General features: G+C 39.7%; 1 protein-coding gene across 2 annotated transcripts in view; it reads right to left on the reverse strand.

Annotated features, from left to right (window-relative positions):
• Positions 1–15534, reverse strand: part of mta1 (metastasis associated 1) — a 191144-nt gene that overhangs the window by 123452 nt on the left and 52158 nt on the right. For both annotated transcript variants that reach the window (XM_061969186.2, XM_061969184.2), the window contains exon 2: positions 11730–11797. In XM_061969186.2, coding sequence (XP_061825170.2) covers positions 11730–11797 — 68 coding nt within the window. The remainder of the gene's footprint in view (positions 1–11729; positions 11798–15534) is intronic.

Genomic DNA, 15534 nt, shown 5'->3' on the forward strand with positions numbered 1-15534 from the left:
TATTCTAATTTACTGGCTTTTACCTGTATATACGGTATATATATATATATAAAATTCATAGTCATATATAATTATCTAATTAAATGTGTTATCAATTGAAAATATATATACATATACATATACATACATATTTCAAATTAACATTTTAATTAAACAAATAAATATGCTAATTATTTGTATTTATTTTTCTTGTTATGTTAATAAATGCATTAGGCGTGCATGATAAACACCAGACAGATAATTATTAGGTGGATATGAAGAATTATGACATCATACCATTTATTCCATCGAAATAAGATAAAATGCTCGGGTGAGCAAATCAAACGCTACTTTTCTCCTAAGTGCTGTAAACGGCTTGTGGTAAACTTCCTCCGAGTTCATTGTAAACAAACATGGCGTCGATCATTTTGAACTTCTTCGCTGTTTTAGAGGAAGACATTTTGTGTGCTATTACCATCAAATGTTCCGCAAACATTCCACGAGTAAGGAAAAAAAAAACATTGAGCTTCAACGCATCAAACCTTATCAGCCACCTGAAATGCTGGCATTGCTATGTTTTTTATAAGCCTAAGAAGACGTTTGCTCGACTGAACAAGCTGCCCCAAAGAAAGATGTGCAAAAACTAGGCTTCAATCGACACTGAAAAAAAAAAGATTTAAAATGAGTTATCAGTATTGATCATTGAGAAGCACAAATTATTTGTATTGTATTGGCTGCAGAATATTTTGAACCATCCTTTTTCAGTGACGGCATTTACATTTTTTCAGTGTCGTCGTTTTTCCAATTACAAATTCTTGGTTTTCACATTTAATGTTATCTTTTTTTCTTTCTTTACCTTTAAGCTAATGGCAGTGTTTTGGCGTGTGGAGAAAGAATGATCATGCACGCCTAATGCATTTATATACATACATACATATATATATATATATATATATACACATATATATATATATATATATATATATATATATATATATATATATATATATATATATATACACACACATACATATATACATATATATACACATTTATACATACATATATATACACATACATACATATATATATATACATATATATACATACACGTACATATATATAAATATACATATAAATATACATATACATACATATATATACACACACACACACACACACACACACACACACACACACACACACACACACACACACACACACACACACACACACACACACACACACACACACACACACACACACACACACAGTGTCTTCAAAGTGTGCAGTTTTTTACTAAAATATGGACTTTCGTCAAGGCTAGAACCAATCATTGTTTACATTGTTTCTTATGGGGAACTCTTCTTTACTATAAAAACATTTCCATTTGCAAACTTTGTTCAGGAACCCAATAAGTTCGTAAAATCCAGGTTCAACTGTAGTTACAGGATCACACATTGGTCATGATTAAAGTTCTCCTGAGTCTGAGGACATATCTCCTCAGTTTATAAACAATAACAAAAATGTCAAATATTTTGTGATAATAAAAAATGTCGAAGTAATCATTGTAGTATCTACTATATGGTATTGTTACAGTTGACATGTGTATAGATCCACCCATTTGTTTACATTCAGGAGTGCAACCTTGCTATTAGTTGTTAGCTATTGTATCCTCCTAAGGTGTGTAGTGAAGCATGTTTAGCTATTCCTCGTCCTGCAGTGATAATGATACTTGTAAGAAACGTACTTTATTTGTCATCATGGAGGTGAGGAATAGTGATAGAAGTAGCTAAAACCCTGTGTAAGGACGTTAGCCTCAAGCTAAGTGGCTAGCAGTGCTAGAGAGGACTCTGGGGTGTATTTAGGAAGTGTCCGTTCTATTGTCACTGTTAAATTTGACGAGTATAAAAATGCATTATCACGATATAAAAATAGCATTAAAAACTATTAAATTGATATAATTGACATGGTCTATATCGCCCAACCCAACATGTTTTTAAACAGTGTTTATAGTGTCTCCTTTACCATTAGTTTTTATACTAATGTTTTAATTGTGCAGTCGTTCTGAGTGGTTTTCTCAGGTTGGTTGCGTACCATAAGTCCATGGAGGACTTGAGAAGTGATTGACAGTGACAAGTTGAATCAAAGCGTCACCGTGAGCCGTGTGTCAATCATGTTAAACAGCTGCCATATTAGCTTTGCACAGTGGGGAACCCCTGCGACTAGTGTACAGTCTTCTGGCTTCTATTGGATAAATCATAAGTGAGCATTGACATCTTTATAAAAGCCACATTTTTTGATCGAGCTCTTGTACTGTGTGCCTAATAGAGTTGTACGGTATACCGGTACTAGTATACAGGTAAAAGTCAGTAAATTAGAATATTTTGAAAAACTTGATTTATTTCAGTAATTGCATTCAAAAGGTGTAACTTGTACATTATATTTATTCATTGCACACAGACTGATGCATTCAAATGTTTATTTCATTTAATTTTGATGATTTGAAGTGGCAACAAATGAAAATCCAAAATTCCGTGTGTCACAAAATTAGAATATTACTTAAGGCTAATACAAAAAAGGGATTTTTAGAAATGTTGGCCAACTGAAAAGTATGAAAATGAAAAATATGAGCATGCACAATACTCAATACTTGGTTGGAGCTCCTTTTGCCTCAATTACTGCGTTAATGCGGCGTGGCATGGAGTCGATGAGTTTCTGGCACTGCTCAGGTGTTATGAGAGCCCAGGTTGCTCTGATAGTGGCCTTCAACTCTTCTGCGTTTTTGGGTCTGGCATTCAGCATCTTCATTTTCACAATACCCCACAGATTTTCTATGGGGCTAAGGTCAGGGGAGTTGGCGGGCCAATTTAGAACAGAAATACCATGGTCCGTAAACCAGGCACGGGTAGATTTTGCGCTGTGTGCAGGCGCCAAGTCCTGTTGGAACTTGAAATCTCCATCTCCATAGAGCAGGTCAGCAGCAGGAAGCATGAAGTGCTCTAAAACTTGCTGGTAGACGGCTGCGTTGACCCTGGATCTCAGGGAACAGAGTGGACCGACACCAGCTGGACTGCTGCTGAGTGGTCCAAAGTCATGTTTTCTGACGAAAGCAAATTTTGCATTTCCTTTGGAAATCGAGGTCCCAGAGTCTGGAGGAAGACAGGAGAGGCACAGGATCCACGTTGCCTGAAGTCTAGTGTAAAGTTTCCACCATCAGTGATGGTTTGGGGTGCCATGTCATCTGCTGGTGTCGGTCCACTCTGTTTCCTGAGATCCAGGGTCAACGCAGCCGTCTACCAGCAAGTTTTAGAGCACTTCATGCTTCCTGCTACTGACCTGCTCTATGGAGATGGAGATTTCAAGTTCCAACAGGACTTGGCGCCTGCACACAGCGCAAAATCTACCCGTGCCTGGTTTACGGACCATGGTATTTCTGTTCTAAATTGGCCCGCCAACTCCCCTGACCTTAGCCCCATAGAAAATCTGTGGGGTATTGTGAAAAGGAAGATGCAGAATGCCAGACCCAAAAACGCAGAAGAGTTGAAGGCCACTATCAGAGCAACCTGGGCTCTCATAACACCTGAGCAGTGCCAGAAACTCATCGACTCCATGCCACGCCGCATTAACGCAGTAATTGAGGCAAAAGGAGCTCCAACCAAGTATTGAGTATTGTACATGCTCATATTTTTCATTTTCATACTTTTCAGTTGGCCAACATTTCTAAAAATCCCTTTTTTGTATTAGCCTTAAGTAATATTCTAATTTTGTGACACATGGAATTTTGGATTTTCATTTGTTGCCACTTCAAATCATCAAAATTAAATGAAATAAACATTTGAATGCATCAGTCTGTGTGCAATGAATAAATATAATGTACAAGTTACACCTTTTGAATGCAATTACTGAAATAAATCAAGTTTTTCAAAAAATTCTAATTTACTGGCTTTTACCTGTAGTATCGCAGTACGAATTCATCAAAAACAGTACTATACTCTGAAAAGCACCGGTTCCCCATTTTTTTTAATGGGCATGACAGCACGTCATGACATTGCTGGTTTTACGAGCAGAAGAGCATGTTCGGCAGCGCACAATCACGGAGTACTTACAAGCAGACACAGTGTGTAGACAGAAAAGGGAGAACAGACGCATTTTGGCCTAAGAACTAAAGATAAAGGTGAAGTTTATAACACTGAAACGCTCCAGGAAGAGGTGCTTTAAGACATGTCTAGCGAGTTAGCAGCTAAAATCTATCCGCAGTGTTTTAGCTACTTCTAAATCACTAATCCTCACCTCCATGGTGACAAGAATCATCCCTGCAGGACGAGGAATAGCTAAACATGCGTAGGAGGATACAATAGCTCACCGGCGTCATTGAATGTAAACAAATGATCTACACCTGACATCCACTGTAATGATACCAAGTACAGGAGCGTATCTAGTCGTATACTATGATTACATGGATATTTTTTAGCATCACAAAACCTTTTTTCCTTTTTTTTTTTAAATTCATATTATGTTTATAAACTCAGGATATACGTCCCTGGACACATGAGGACTTTGAATATGACCAATGTATGACCCTGTAACCAGAGGTGGGTAGTAACGCGCTACATTTACTCCGCTACATCTACTTGAGTAACTTTTGGGATAAATTGTACTTCTAAGAGTAGTTTTAATGCAACATACTTTTACTTTTACTTGAGTATATTTATAGAGAAGAAACGCTACTTTTACTCCGCTACTTTTATCTACATTCAGCTCGCTACTCGCTACTATTTTTTATCGATCTGTTAATGCACGCTTTGTTTGTTTTGGTCTGTCAGACAGACCTTCATAGTGCCTGCGTTTCAACAAATACAGTCACTGGTGACGTTCACCCCGTTCCACCAATCAGATGCAGTCACTGGTGACGTTGGACCAATCAAACAGAGCCAGGCGGTCACATGACCTGACTTAAACAAGTTGAAAAACTTATTGGGGTGTTACCATTTAGTGGTCAATTGTACGGAATATGTACTGTACTGTGCAATCTACTAATAAAAGTTTCAATCAATCAATCAAAAGTGTGAAGGAAAAAAGACCCTTTTTTATTTCAACCGTACATCCCGTCAAAAGCCTAAAGACTGACTGCACAGTTCCTGTCTTCACAATAAAAGTGCCGCTCCATCGCGCCTGCGCTTTCAAAATAAGAGTCTCCGAAAGCCAGCGCAAACAAGCTAGCAAGCTACGGAGTTTGCCGCCAATGTATTTCTTGTAAAGTGTATAAAAACGAATATGGAAGCTGGACAAATAAGATGCCAAAAATCAACCACTTTCATGTGGTATTAGACAGAAAGGAAGACTTTTTTTTTCTCTTCCATTCGAAAATGTGGACGTTATCACTACTGTCTGATTACAATCAATGCAAGTCATCAGAATCAGGTAATACACCAACTTATATTCTTGTCTTCATGAAAGAAAGGAATCTATATGTGTTAAACATGCATGTATATTCATTAAAACACCTTTAACATGTAAACAAAAACGGCAAAATAAATAAATATAAATTATATACTGTATATATCAATGTATGTATGTATATATATATATATATATATATATATATATATATATATATATATATATATATATATACATATATGTATGTGTGGGAAAAAAATCACAAGACTACTTCATCTCTACAGGCCTGTTTCATGAGGGGTTCCCTCAATCATCAGGAGATTTCTTTGATTGAGGGAACCCCTCATGAAACAGGCCTGTAGAGATGAAGTAGTCTTGTGATTTTTTTCCCACACATACATATATTGCGCTCTACTACGGTATCGAGCACTATTTTTTGGATAACCTTATTGAGACATATATATATATACATATATATATATGATATGTGTGTGTATGTTACTCATTAGTTACTCAGTACTTGAGTAGTTTTTTCACAACATACTTTTTACTTTTACTCAAGTAAATATTTGGGTGACTACTCCTTACTTTTACTTGAGTATTAAATCTCTAAAGTAACAGTACTCTTACTTGAGTACAAATTCTGGCTACTCTACCCACCTCTGCCTGTAACTACTTGGTATCGGATCGATACCTAAATTTGTGGTATCATCCAAAACTAATACGTATCCAAACTACAGAAGAATAACTGATTACATTTGAACAGAAATGTAGATAGAACATGTTGAAACGGAAAATAAGCTGATATTAACAGTAAATGAACAAGTGGATTAATAAACCATTTTTACAGCTTGTCCTACATAATGTTGACAAAATAATAGGTGTATAAATGACACAATATGTTACTGCATACATCAGCAGACTAAATAGGAGTCTTTGTTTGCTTACTTACTACTAAAAGACAAGTTGTCTACTTTTATTAGTAGATTGCACAGTACAGTGCAGATTCCGTACAATTGACCACTAAATGGTAACACCAGAATAAGTTTTTCAACTTGTTTAAAGGGGAACATTATCACAATTTCAGAAGGGTTAAAACCATTAAAAATCAGTTCCCAGTGGCTTATTATATTTTTCGAAGTTTTTTTCAAAATGTTACCCATCACGCAATATCCCTAAAAAAAAGCTTCAAAGTGCCTGATTTTAACCATTGTTACAGTGGGGCAAAAAAGTATTTAGTCAGCCACCAATTGTGCAAGTTCTCCCACTTAAAATGATGACAGAGGTCTGTCATTTTCATCATAGGTACACTTCAACTGTGAGAGACAGAATGTGAAAAAAAATCCAGGAATTCACATTGTAGGATTTTTAAAGAATTTATTTGTAAATTATGGTGGAAAATAAGTATTTGGTCAATAACAAAAATTCAACTCAACACTTTGTAATATAACCTTTGTTGGCAATAACAGAGGTCAAACGATTACTATAGGTCTTTACCAGGTTTGCACACACAGTAGCTGGTATTTTGGCCCATTCCTCCATGCAGATCTTCTCGAGAGCAGTGATGTTTTGGGGCTGTCGCCGAGCAACACAGACTTTCAACTCCCTCCACAGATTTTCTATGGGGTTGAGGTCTGGAGACTGGCTAGGCCACTCCAGGACTTTCAAATGCTTCTTACGGAGCCACTCCTTCATTGCCCGGGCGGTGTGTTTGGGATCATTGCCATGTTGGAAGACCCAGCCACGTTTCATCTTCAAAGCTCTCACTGATGGAAAGAGGTTTTGGCTCAAAATCTCACGATACATGGCCCCATTCATTCTTTCCTTAACACGGATCAGTCGGCCTGTCCCCTTAGCAGAAAAACAGCCCCAAAGCATGATGTTTCCACCCCCATGCTTCACAGTAGGTATGGTGTTCTTGGGATGCAACTCAGTATTCTTCCTCCTCTAAACACGACGAGTTGAGTTTATACCAAAAAGTTCTATTTTGGTTTCATCTGACCACATGACATTCTCCCAATCATCCATGTGCTCTCTGGCAAACTTCAGACGGGCCTGGACATGCACTGGCTTAAGCGGAGGGACACGTCTGGCACTGCAGGATTTGATTCCCTGTCGGCGTAGTGTGTTACTGATGGTAACCTTTGTTACTTTGGTCCCAGCTCTCTGAAGGTCATTCACCAGGTCCCCCCGTGTGGTTCTGGGATTTTTGCTCACCGTTCTCATGATCATTTTGACCCCACGGGATGAGATCTTGCGTGGAGCCCCAGATCGAGGGAGATTATCAGTGGTCTTGTATGTCTTCCATTTTCTGATAATTGCTCCCACAGTTGATTTTTTCACACCAAGCTGCTTGCCTATTGTAGATTCACTCTTCACAGTCTGGTGCAGGTCTACAATTCTTTTCCTGGTGTCCTTCGACAGCTCTTTGGTCTTGGCCATAGTGGAGTTTGGAGTCTGACTGTTTGAGGCTGTGGACAGGTGTCTTTTATACATATATCGAGTTCAAACAGGTGCCATTAATACAGGTAACAAGTGGAGGACAGAAGAGCTTCTTAAAGAAGAAGTTACAGGTCTGTGAGAGCCAGAGATCTTCCTTGTTTGAAGTGACCAAATACTTATTTTCCACCATAATTTACAAATACAATTTTTAAAATTCCTACTATGTGAATTCCTGGATTTTTTTTTCACATTCTGTCTCTCACAGTTGAAGTGTACCTATGATGAAAATTACAGACCTCTGTCATCATTTTAAGTGGGCGAACTGGCACAATTGGTGGCTGACTAAATACTTTTTTGCCCCACTGTATATACACCCGTCCATTTTTCTGTGACGTCACACAGTGATGCCAATACAAACAAACATGGCGGATAGAACAGCAAGGTATAGCGGATTCAGACTCGGATTTCAGCGGCTTAAGCGATTCAACAGATTACGCATGTATTGAAACGGATGGTTGTAGTGTGGAGGCAGGTAGCGAAAACGAAATTGAAGAAGAAACTGAAGCTATTGAGCCATATCGGTTTGAACCGTATGCAAGCGAAACCGACGAACGACACGACAGCCAGCGACACGGGAGAAAGCGAGGACGAATTCGGCGATCGCTTTCTAACCAACGATTGGTATGTGTTTGTTTGGCATTAAAGGAAACTAACAACTATGAACTAGGTTTACAGCATATGAAATACATTTGGCAACAACATGCACTTTGAGAGTGCAGACAGCCCATTTCAGGCGCGCTAAGAACATATATTTTTCCACGATTTCAGCACTCAGGTTAACCATACCTAAATAGACACAAAATACTGCATTACACAAGACTACCCGAATGTACTCGAATGATTGAAAAAAATAAATGTTTTTAAGCTAAATTATTGGTAAACACAGTTTATGTATAATAATTTACGTAAAACCGCGAGTAATAAATAAAGTTTTCATCAATTAATATATTCTGTAGACATACCCTCATCCGCTCTCTTTTCCTGAAAGCTGATCTGTCCAGTTTTGGAGTTGATGTCAGCATCTGCTTTGAGTGTCGCAGGATATCCACACATTCTTGACATCTCTGTCGTAGCATAGCTTTCGTCGATAAAGTGTGCGGAACAAACGACTGACCATTTCGTCGGCTTTCCCCACACCCTCGTATTTTGAACAAATTTCGTCCAATTTCTTGCCACTTTCGCATCTTTGGGCCACTGGTGCAACTTGAATCCGTCCCTGTCCGTGTTGTTACACCCTCCGACAACACACCGACGAAAGTGAGAAAATGGCGGATTGCTTCCCGATCATCGCTCCGAGAGCGAATAATAGAAAAGCGTTTAATTCGCCAAAATTCACCCATTTAGAGTTCGGAAATCGGTTGAAAAAATATATGGTCTTTTTTCTGCAACATCAAGGTATATATTGACGCTTACATAGGTCTGCTGATAATGTTCCCCTTTAAGTCGGGGTCCACGTTAATCAATTCATGGTAGTACAGTATTTTTTTTTATAATACAGTATTTTTCGGACTATAAGTCGCAGTTTTTTTCATAGTTTAGCCGGGGGTGCGACTTATACTCAGGAGCGACTTATGTGTCAAATGATTAACACATTACAGTAAAATATCAAATAATATTATTTATTTCATTCACGTAAGAGACTAGACGTATAAGATTTCATGGGATTTAGCGATTAGGAGTGACAGATTGTTTGGTAAACGTATAGCCTGTTCTATATGTTATAGTTATTTGAATGACTCTTACCATAATATGTTACGTTAACATACCAGTTGGTTATTTATGCCTCATATAACGTACACTTATTCAGCCTGTTGTTCACTATTCTTTATTTATTTCAAATTGCCTTTCAAATGTCTATTCTTGGTGTTGGCTTTTATCAAATACATTTCCCCAAAAAATGCGACTTATACTCCAGTGCGACTTATATATGTTTTTTTCCTTCTTTATTATGCATTTTCGGCCGGTGCGACTTATACTCCGGAGCGCCTTATGCTCCGAAAAATACGGTATGTTCACAATTTTATTTAAAGCCAAAATTGTTCTTTGATTTCAATAATAAACATATGTTTAATGTACCCTAAGATTGTTTTGTTAAAATAAAGCCATACCTGCCAACTTTTGAAATCAGAAAAACCTAGTAGCCAGGGTCCAGGGGCCGCAGGCCCCGGTAGGTCCAGGACAAAGTCCTGGTGGGGGGTTCACTGACGCAAAATGATTGATTGCATTCAGACAGGTTAAAATGTTGCTAAAACCATCACTTTTCTATCAGTCACAGTGACTTTTCAAAACAAAAAATATTACAGCAAAAATCATATGGGTTGATTGACATGTTTATTCTGTAAGCTAACTTCAATAGTTTGAAATTATTTTGACAGTTAATGCCAGTTATCCTGTCAACCTTTCACAAGACTTCAATTTGTTAATTGAAAGTATAAACAGTATAAACACTTTTTACAGTAAACAAATGGTAAAACAGTACTAAACAATTCCATTAAAAAAAAAATTGGTGTCATTATTAACTTTCTGTCCAAGCTTGTATAATCTACTGCCTTGTTCAATTGTAAAAAATATTCTGTGCCTAAAATTCACATTTCTATCACAATTATCATACTGCAAACATGGTAAGCTAACTTCATTAAAATTAATAGTCCTGTCAATAGCATGGAATTACAATTCAAATGTAGATTTTTTTGTAAGCCTTTCAAAAGAATTCAAAATATGAAAAATTAATGAAAATTAATTTAAGCCATCAGACACTTGAAAAGTGGCACATCACATCTCTAATGTAATCATTTGAACTTTTCAACAGAAATAGCACTGCAAAAATATTAAGGACATACTTCTGTATTTTGGTAGTTATGCTGTCAACATTTAACAAGATTTCTTCAACTTGGACTTGAAAGCATAAATAGTATAAACACTTTTAACAGTATAAAAGTACTAAACAATTCCAATAGATAACATTGGTGTCATTACCTTTTTGTGGCTAAAATCCAAATTTAGCAACGGCATTAGACTTGTGTTTTTTTGTCCCAACGTGGTCTTTTACATCGCTAATTCCTCCGTGTCCGATCGAAAAATCTTGTCTGCACAAGGTGCAATTCGCGTAGTTTTCACCCTTTTTGGAACGGATAATTATTCCCGGATAGGCTTTTGAATATTCTTCACGGAATGACTGCAGTTTTCTTTTCGGTTTAAGACTCGTTTGCGATTTATCTCCGGCTGATTCCATGATCGTTCGCTCGTTTGGAAACAATGGGCAACAGGTGCCTCGTGCTTGGCAGCGGTGCTATAAATAGCCTCACGCATGGCATTCGGAATGGCTCGATAGGAAGTTACGGGAAGCAGTGTCGATTGTGATTGTTGTTACGCGATTTCGTGAATAAAACTTAAAAAAATAATAATAATTTTAATTAATGAAAAACCATATTTTTTATCACTGCAACCGTAACCCGGAATAAGTTGATGAAAACCGTACTAATTACGGGAAAACCGGCGAAGTTGGCAGGTATGTAAAGCCAATATTGAAATGTTTTGTGGTCCCCTATCTAAATACATTTTGGTATTGGGCCAACCCTAGTGCCTAATGTGGTGGCCGTTAAACAGCTGTCTGACACTTATTTCACCCGCGGTCTTACAGACAACAAACCTCGAAAAATTGCCTCATTCCCAATAAAAAAACACCCGCCTGTTTTGTGAAGCGGGCAGTCATTGGGAAGGAGTGCAGCCGCGCATACTGATTCCAACTGTTGGTTAATTATTTAAAAGATACATTCTGGAGGATGCAGGACGTTAAATCACCATTATTGATAAATAAAAACGCACACACACACACACTCACTCACCTTATTCAGCTCCTCTATCCTCCTGATCAGCAGTGGGTTACTGGAGGAGTTCTCAAAATACACATAATCTGCAAGGGAGCAAAGAGAAGAAGATGTGGGGTGGAAAATTAGCAAAAGGGGGACAAGAGAAATTGACAGGCTCAGGAGGAACACCAAAAACATACATTTCACAGCCATATGTGGTCACAACCCTCACACTGACAATGGTATTGTTTGGTGTATATATTTATACATGTGTGGCTGCTGGCACGGGTCCAGACTCATCGGAGGTTTAGCGCTCACCAGGATGTCCCCGCAGGCCCCCAGGCTTGGTGGGGCGCCTGGTCTTAGCCCGGCATGTGTCTTGGCTGAGCGCTGTCAGATTATACCCTGCACTTGGTTGGCTGCCTGGAGCTCCTATTCTTCTCGTGGACCCCCCGAAACACACACACACATCCCCCACTCTCCCCCATGGGCAAACACATTAGAATTGTGATATAGTTCGGGGCTAAAACCGATGTACTCGCCGTTTGTTTACATTTGAAAATAGACCCAAAGTGGAATAAGTAGCCCCGCAAATAATTTTTCCCCTTGAAATTACAATTTGTGAGAATTACGGTATTCTCGTAAAATGCCGACTTAATTATTGTAAAATTACAACCCTAATTAAAGCTGCAAGCAGCAACGGACGGGACCGATTTTGACGGCACATAAAATCCAAACCAGAGCAGTAATTAAAACTCTTTGGTCAACTTTTAATCAGAAGGGTTCAATCTCTCTCCTGTGCTAGTTTGAAGCCGACACGACAAACGCGCTCAGAGGAGATAATGTTTGAAAAAAGGTGACCGGTTTTTACAAAACGTTTGTTTTGAAGGGGGAATTGCAAATTTCCTGTTGATTTTTGCTGGGGGTTGTCAATATATGAAATGTAGGTCTAAGTAAGACCTACATAGAGATTTTTGTTTCCATCCATCCATCCATCTTCTTCCGCTTATCCGAGGTCGGGTCGCGGGGGCAGCAGCCTAAGCAGGGAAGCCCAGACTTCCCTCTCCCCAGCCACTTCATCTAGCTCTTCCTGTGGGACCCCGAGGCGTTCCCAGGCCAGCCGGGAGACATAGTCTTCCCAACGTGTCCTGGGTCTTCCCCGTGGCCTCCTACCGGTCGGACGTGCCCTAAACACCTCCCTAGGGAGGCGTTCGGGTGGCATCCTGACCAGATGCCCGAACCACCTCATCTGGCTCCTCTCGATGTGGAGGAGCAGCGGCTTTACTTTGAGCTCCCCCCGGATGGCAGAGCTTCTCACCCTATCTCTAAGGGAGAGCCCCGCCACCCGGCGGAGGAAACTCATTTCGGCCGCTTGTACCCGTGATCTTGTCCTTTCGGTCATAACCCAAAGCTCATGACCATAGGTGAGGATGGGAACGTAGATCGACCGGTAAATTGAGAGCTTTGCCTTCCGGCTCAGCTCCTTCTTCACCACAACGGATCGATACAGCGTCCGCATTACTGAAGACGCCGCACCGATCCGCCTGTCGATCTCACGATCCACTCTTCCCTCACTCGTGAACAAGACTCCGAGGTACTTGAACTCCTCCACTTGGGGCAAGATCTCCTCCCCAACCCGGAGATGGCACTCCACCCTTTTCCGGGCGAGAACCATGGACTCGGACTTGGAGGTGCTGATTCTCATCCCAGTCGCTTCACACTCGGCTGCGAACCGATCCAGTGACAGCTGAAGATCCTGGCCAGATGAAGCCATCAGGACCACATCATCTGCAAAAAGCAGAGACCTAATCCTGCAGCCACCAAACCAGATCCCCTCAACGCCTTGACTGCGCCTAGAAATTCTGTCCATAAAAGTTATGAACAGAATCGGTGACAAAGGGCAGCCTTGGCGGAGTCCAACCCTCACTGGAAACGTGTCCGACTTACTGCCGGCAATGCGGACCAAGCTCTGGCACTGAGCATACAGGGAGCGGACTGCCACAATCAGACAGTCCGATACCCCATACTCTCTGAGCACTCCCCACAGGACTTCCCGAGGGATTTTTGTTTCATGTCTCTAAAACATTCCTACTGGAAGTTACAGGCAGTTTTGTCTGAGTTTTCTTCCGAGGAGCAGTTGTGTCTGTGTTTTCTTCCTAGGGGGCGCTGGAGCGCAATTTTGAGTTTTGGGGTTGGGTTTTTTTTTTAGATCGCAATTCGCAATTGGTGAGTTTTGAAGCATGGTCAAATTACAGCTCAAAGAGGCAAAAGTGACAGTTTTTACTAAATTGTTGTTTTGAAGGGGGAATTGACAACTTCCTGTTGATTTTTGCTGAAAGATGTCAATGTATGAAATCTAGGTCTAAGACAGACCTACATAGAGGTTTTTGTTTCATGTCTCTACGACATTCTTACCGGAAGTTACAAGCCGTTTTGTCTATGTTTTTTCCTAGGGGGCGCTAGAGCGCAATTTTGAGTTTTGGGGTTTGATTTTTTGATTACATGGCAATTTTCGCCAGTCCTGATGTGTGTATCAAATATGGTGAGTTTTGAAGCATGTTAAGAGTTAAGAGGGTGAAATTACAGCTCAAAGAGGCGGCGGAATAATAATACTAATATAAAACGCACGAAATACAATAGGGTCCTCTGTCCCAAAGGGACATTGCGGTCCCTAAAAATATAAAAATGAGTGGTATTTTACTTTTGTCAAGATTTTCCAAAACAAGTCAAATTAAAGCCGCAAGCAGCGTTGGTCGGGCCCGCGTATTTGGCAGGTGCTAGTCCTAAGTGTCCCAATACTTTTGTCCAGTTTTCGTCCCAAGTGTCGCAATACTTTTGTCCAGTTTTCGTCATAAGTGTCCCAATACTTTTGTCCAGTGTAAGTGTCCCAATACTTTTGTCCAGTGGTAGTCATAAGTGTCCCAATACTTTTGTCAAGTTGTAGTCCCAAGTGTCCCAATACTTTTGTCCAGTTTTTGTGCTATGTGTCCCAATACTTTTGTCCAGTGGTAGTCATAAGTGTCCCAATACTTTTGTCTACTTTTAGTCCGAATTGTCCCAATACTTTTGTCTAGTGTACCTACCTTGTCTGCATTGTGTGGGCACGCTGGTGCTGCCTGCTTTTAAGCAGCCATCTTGAAAAAACAGCAGCATCAGCGCAGAGGTTCTTTGAAGGGTCATAAAATCCAAACCAGAGCAGTAATTAAAACTCTTTGGTCAACTTTTAATCAGAAGGGTTCAATCTCTCTCCTGTGCTAGTTTGAAGCCGACACGACAAACGCGCTCAGAGGAGATAATGTTTGAAAAAAAGGTGACCGGTTTTACAAAACGTTTGTTTTGAAGGGGGAATTGCAAATTTCCTGTTGATTTTTGCTGGGGGTTGTCAATATATGAAATGTAGGTCTAAGTAAGACCTACATAGAGATTTTTGTTTCATGTCTCTAAAACATTCCTACTGGAAGTTACAGGCAGTTTTGTCTGAGTTTTCTTCCGAGGAGCAGTTGTGTCTGTGTTTTCTTCCTAGGGGGCGCTGGAGCGCAATTTTGAGTTTTGGGGTTGGGTTTTTTTTTTTAGATCGCAATTCGCAATTGGTGAGTTTTGAAGCATGGTCAAATTACAGCTCAAAGAGGCAAAAGTGACAGTTTTTACTAAATTGTTGTTTTGAAGGGGGAATTGACAACTTCCTGCTGATTTTTGCTGAAAGATGTCAATGTATGAAATCTAGGTCTAAGACAGACCTACATAGAGGTTTTTGTTTCATGTCTCTACGACATTCTTACCGGAAGTTACAAGCCGTTTTGTCTATGTTTTTTTCCTAGGGGGCGCTAGAGCGCAATTTTGA

The sequence above is a fragment of the Nerophis lumbriciformis genome, linkage group LG08, assembly GCF_033978685.3.
Source record: "Nerophis lumbriciformis linkage group LG08, RoL_Nlum_v2.1, whole genome shotgun sequence".
Lineage (NCBI taxonomy): Eukaryota > Metazoa > Chordata > Actinopteri > Syngnathiformes > Syngnathidae > Nerophis > Nerophis lumbriciformis.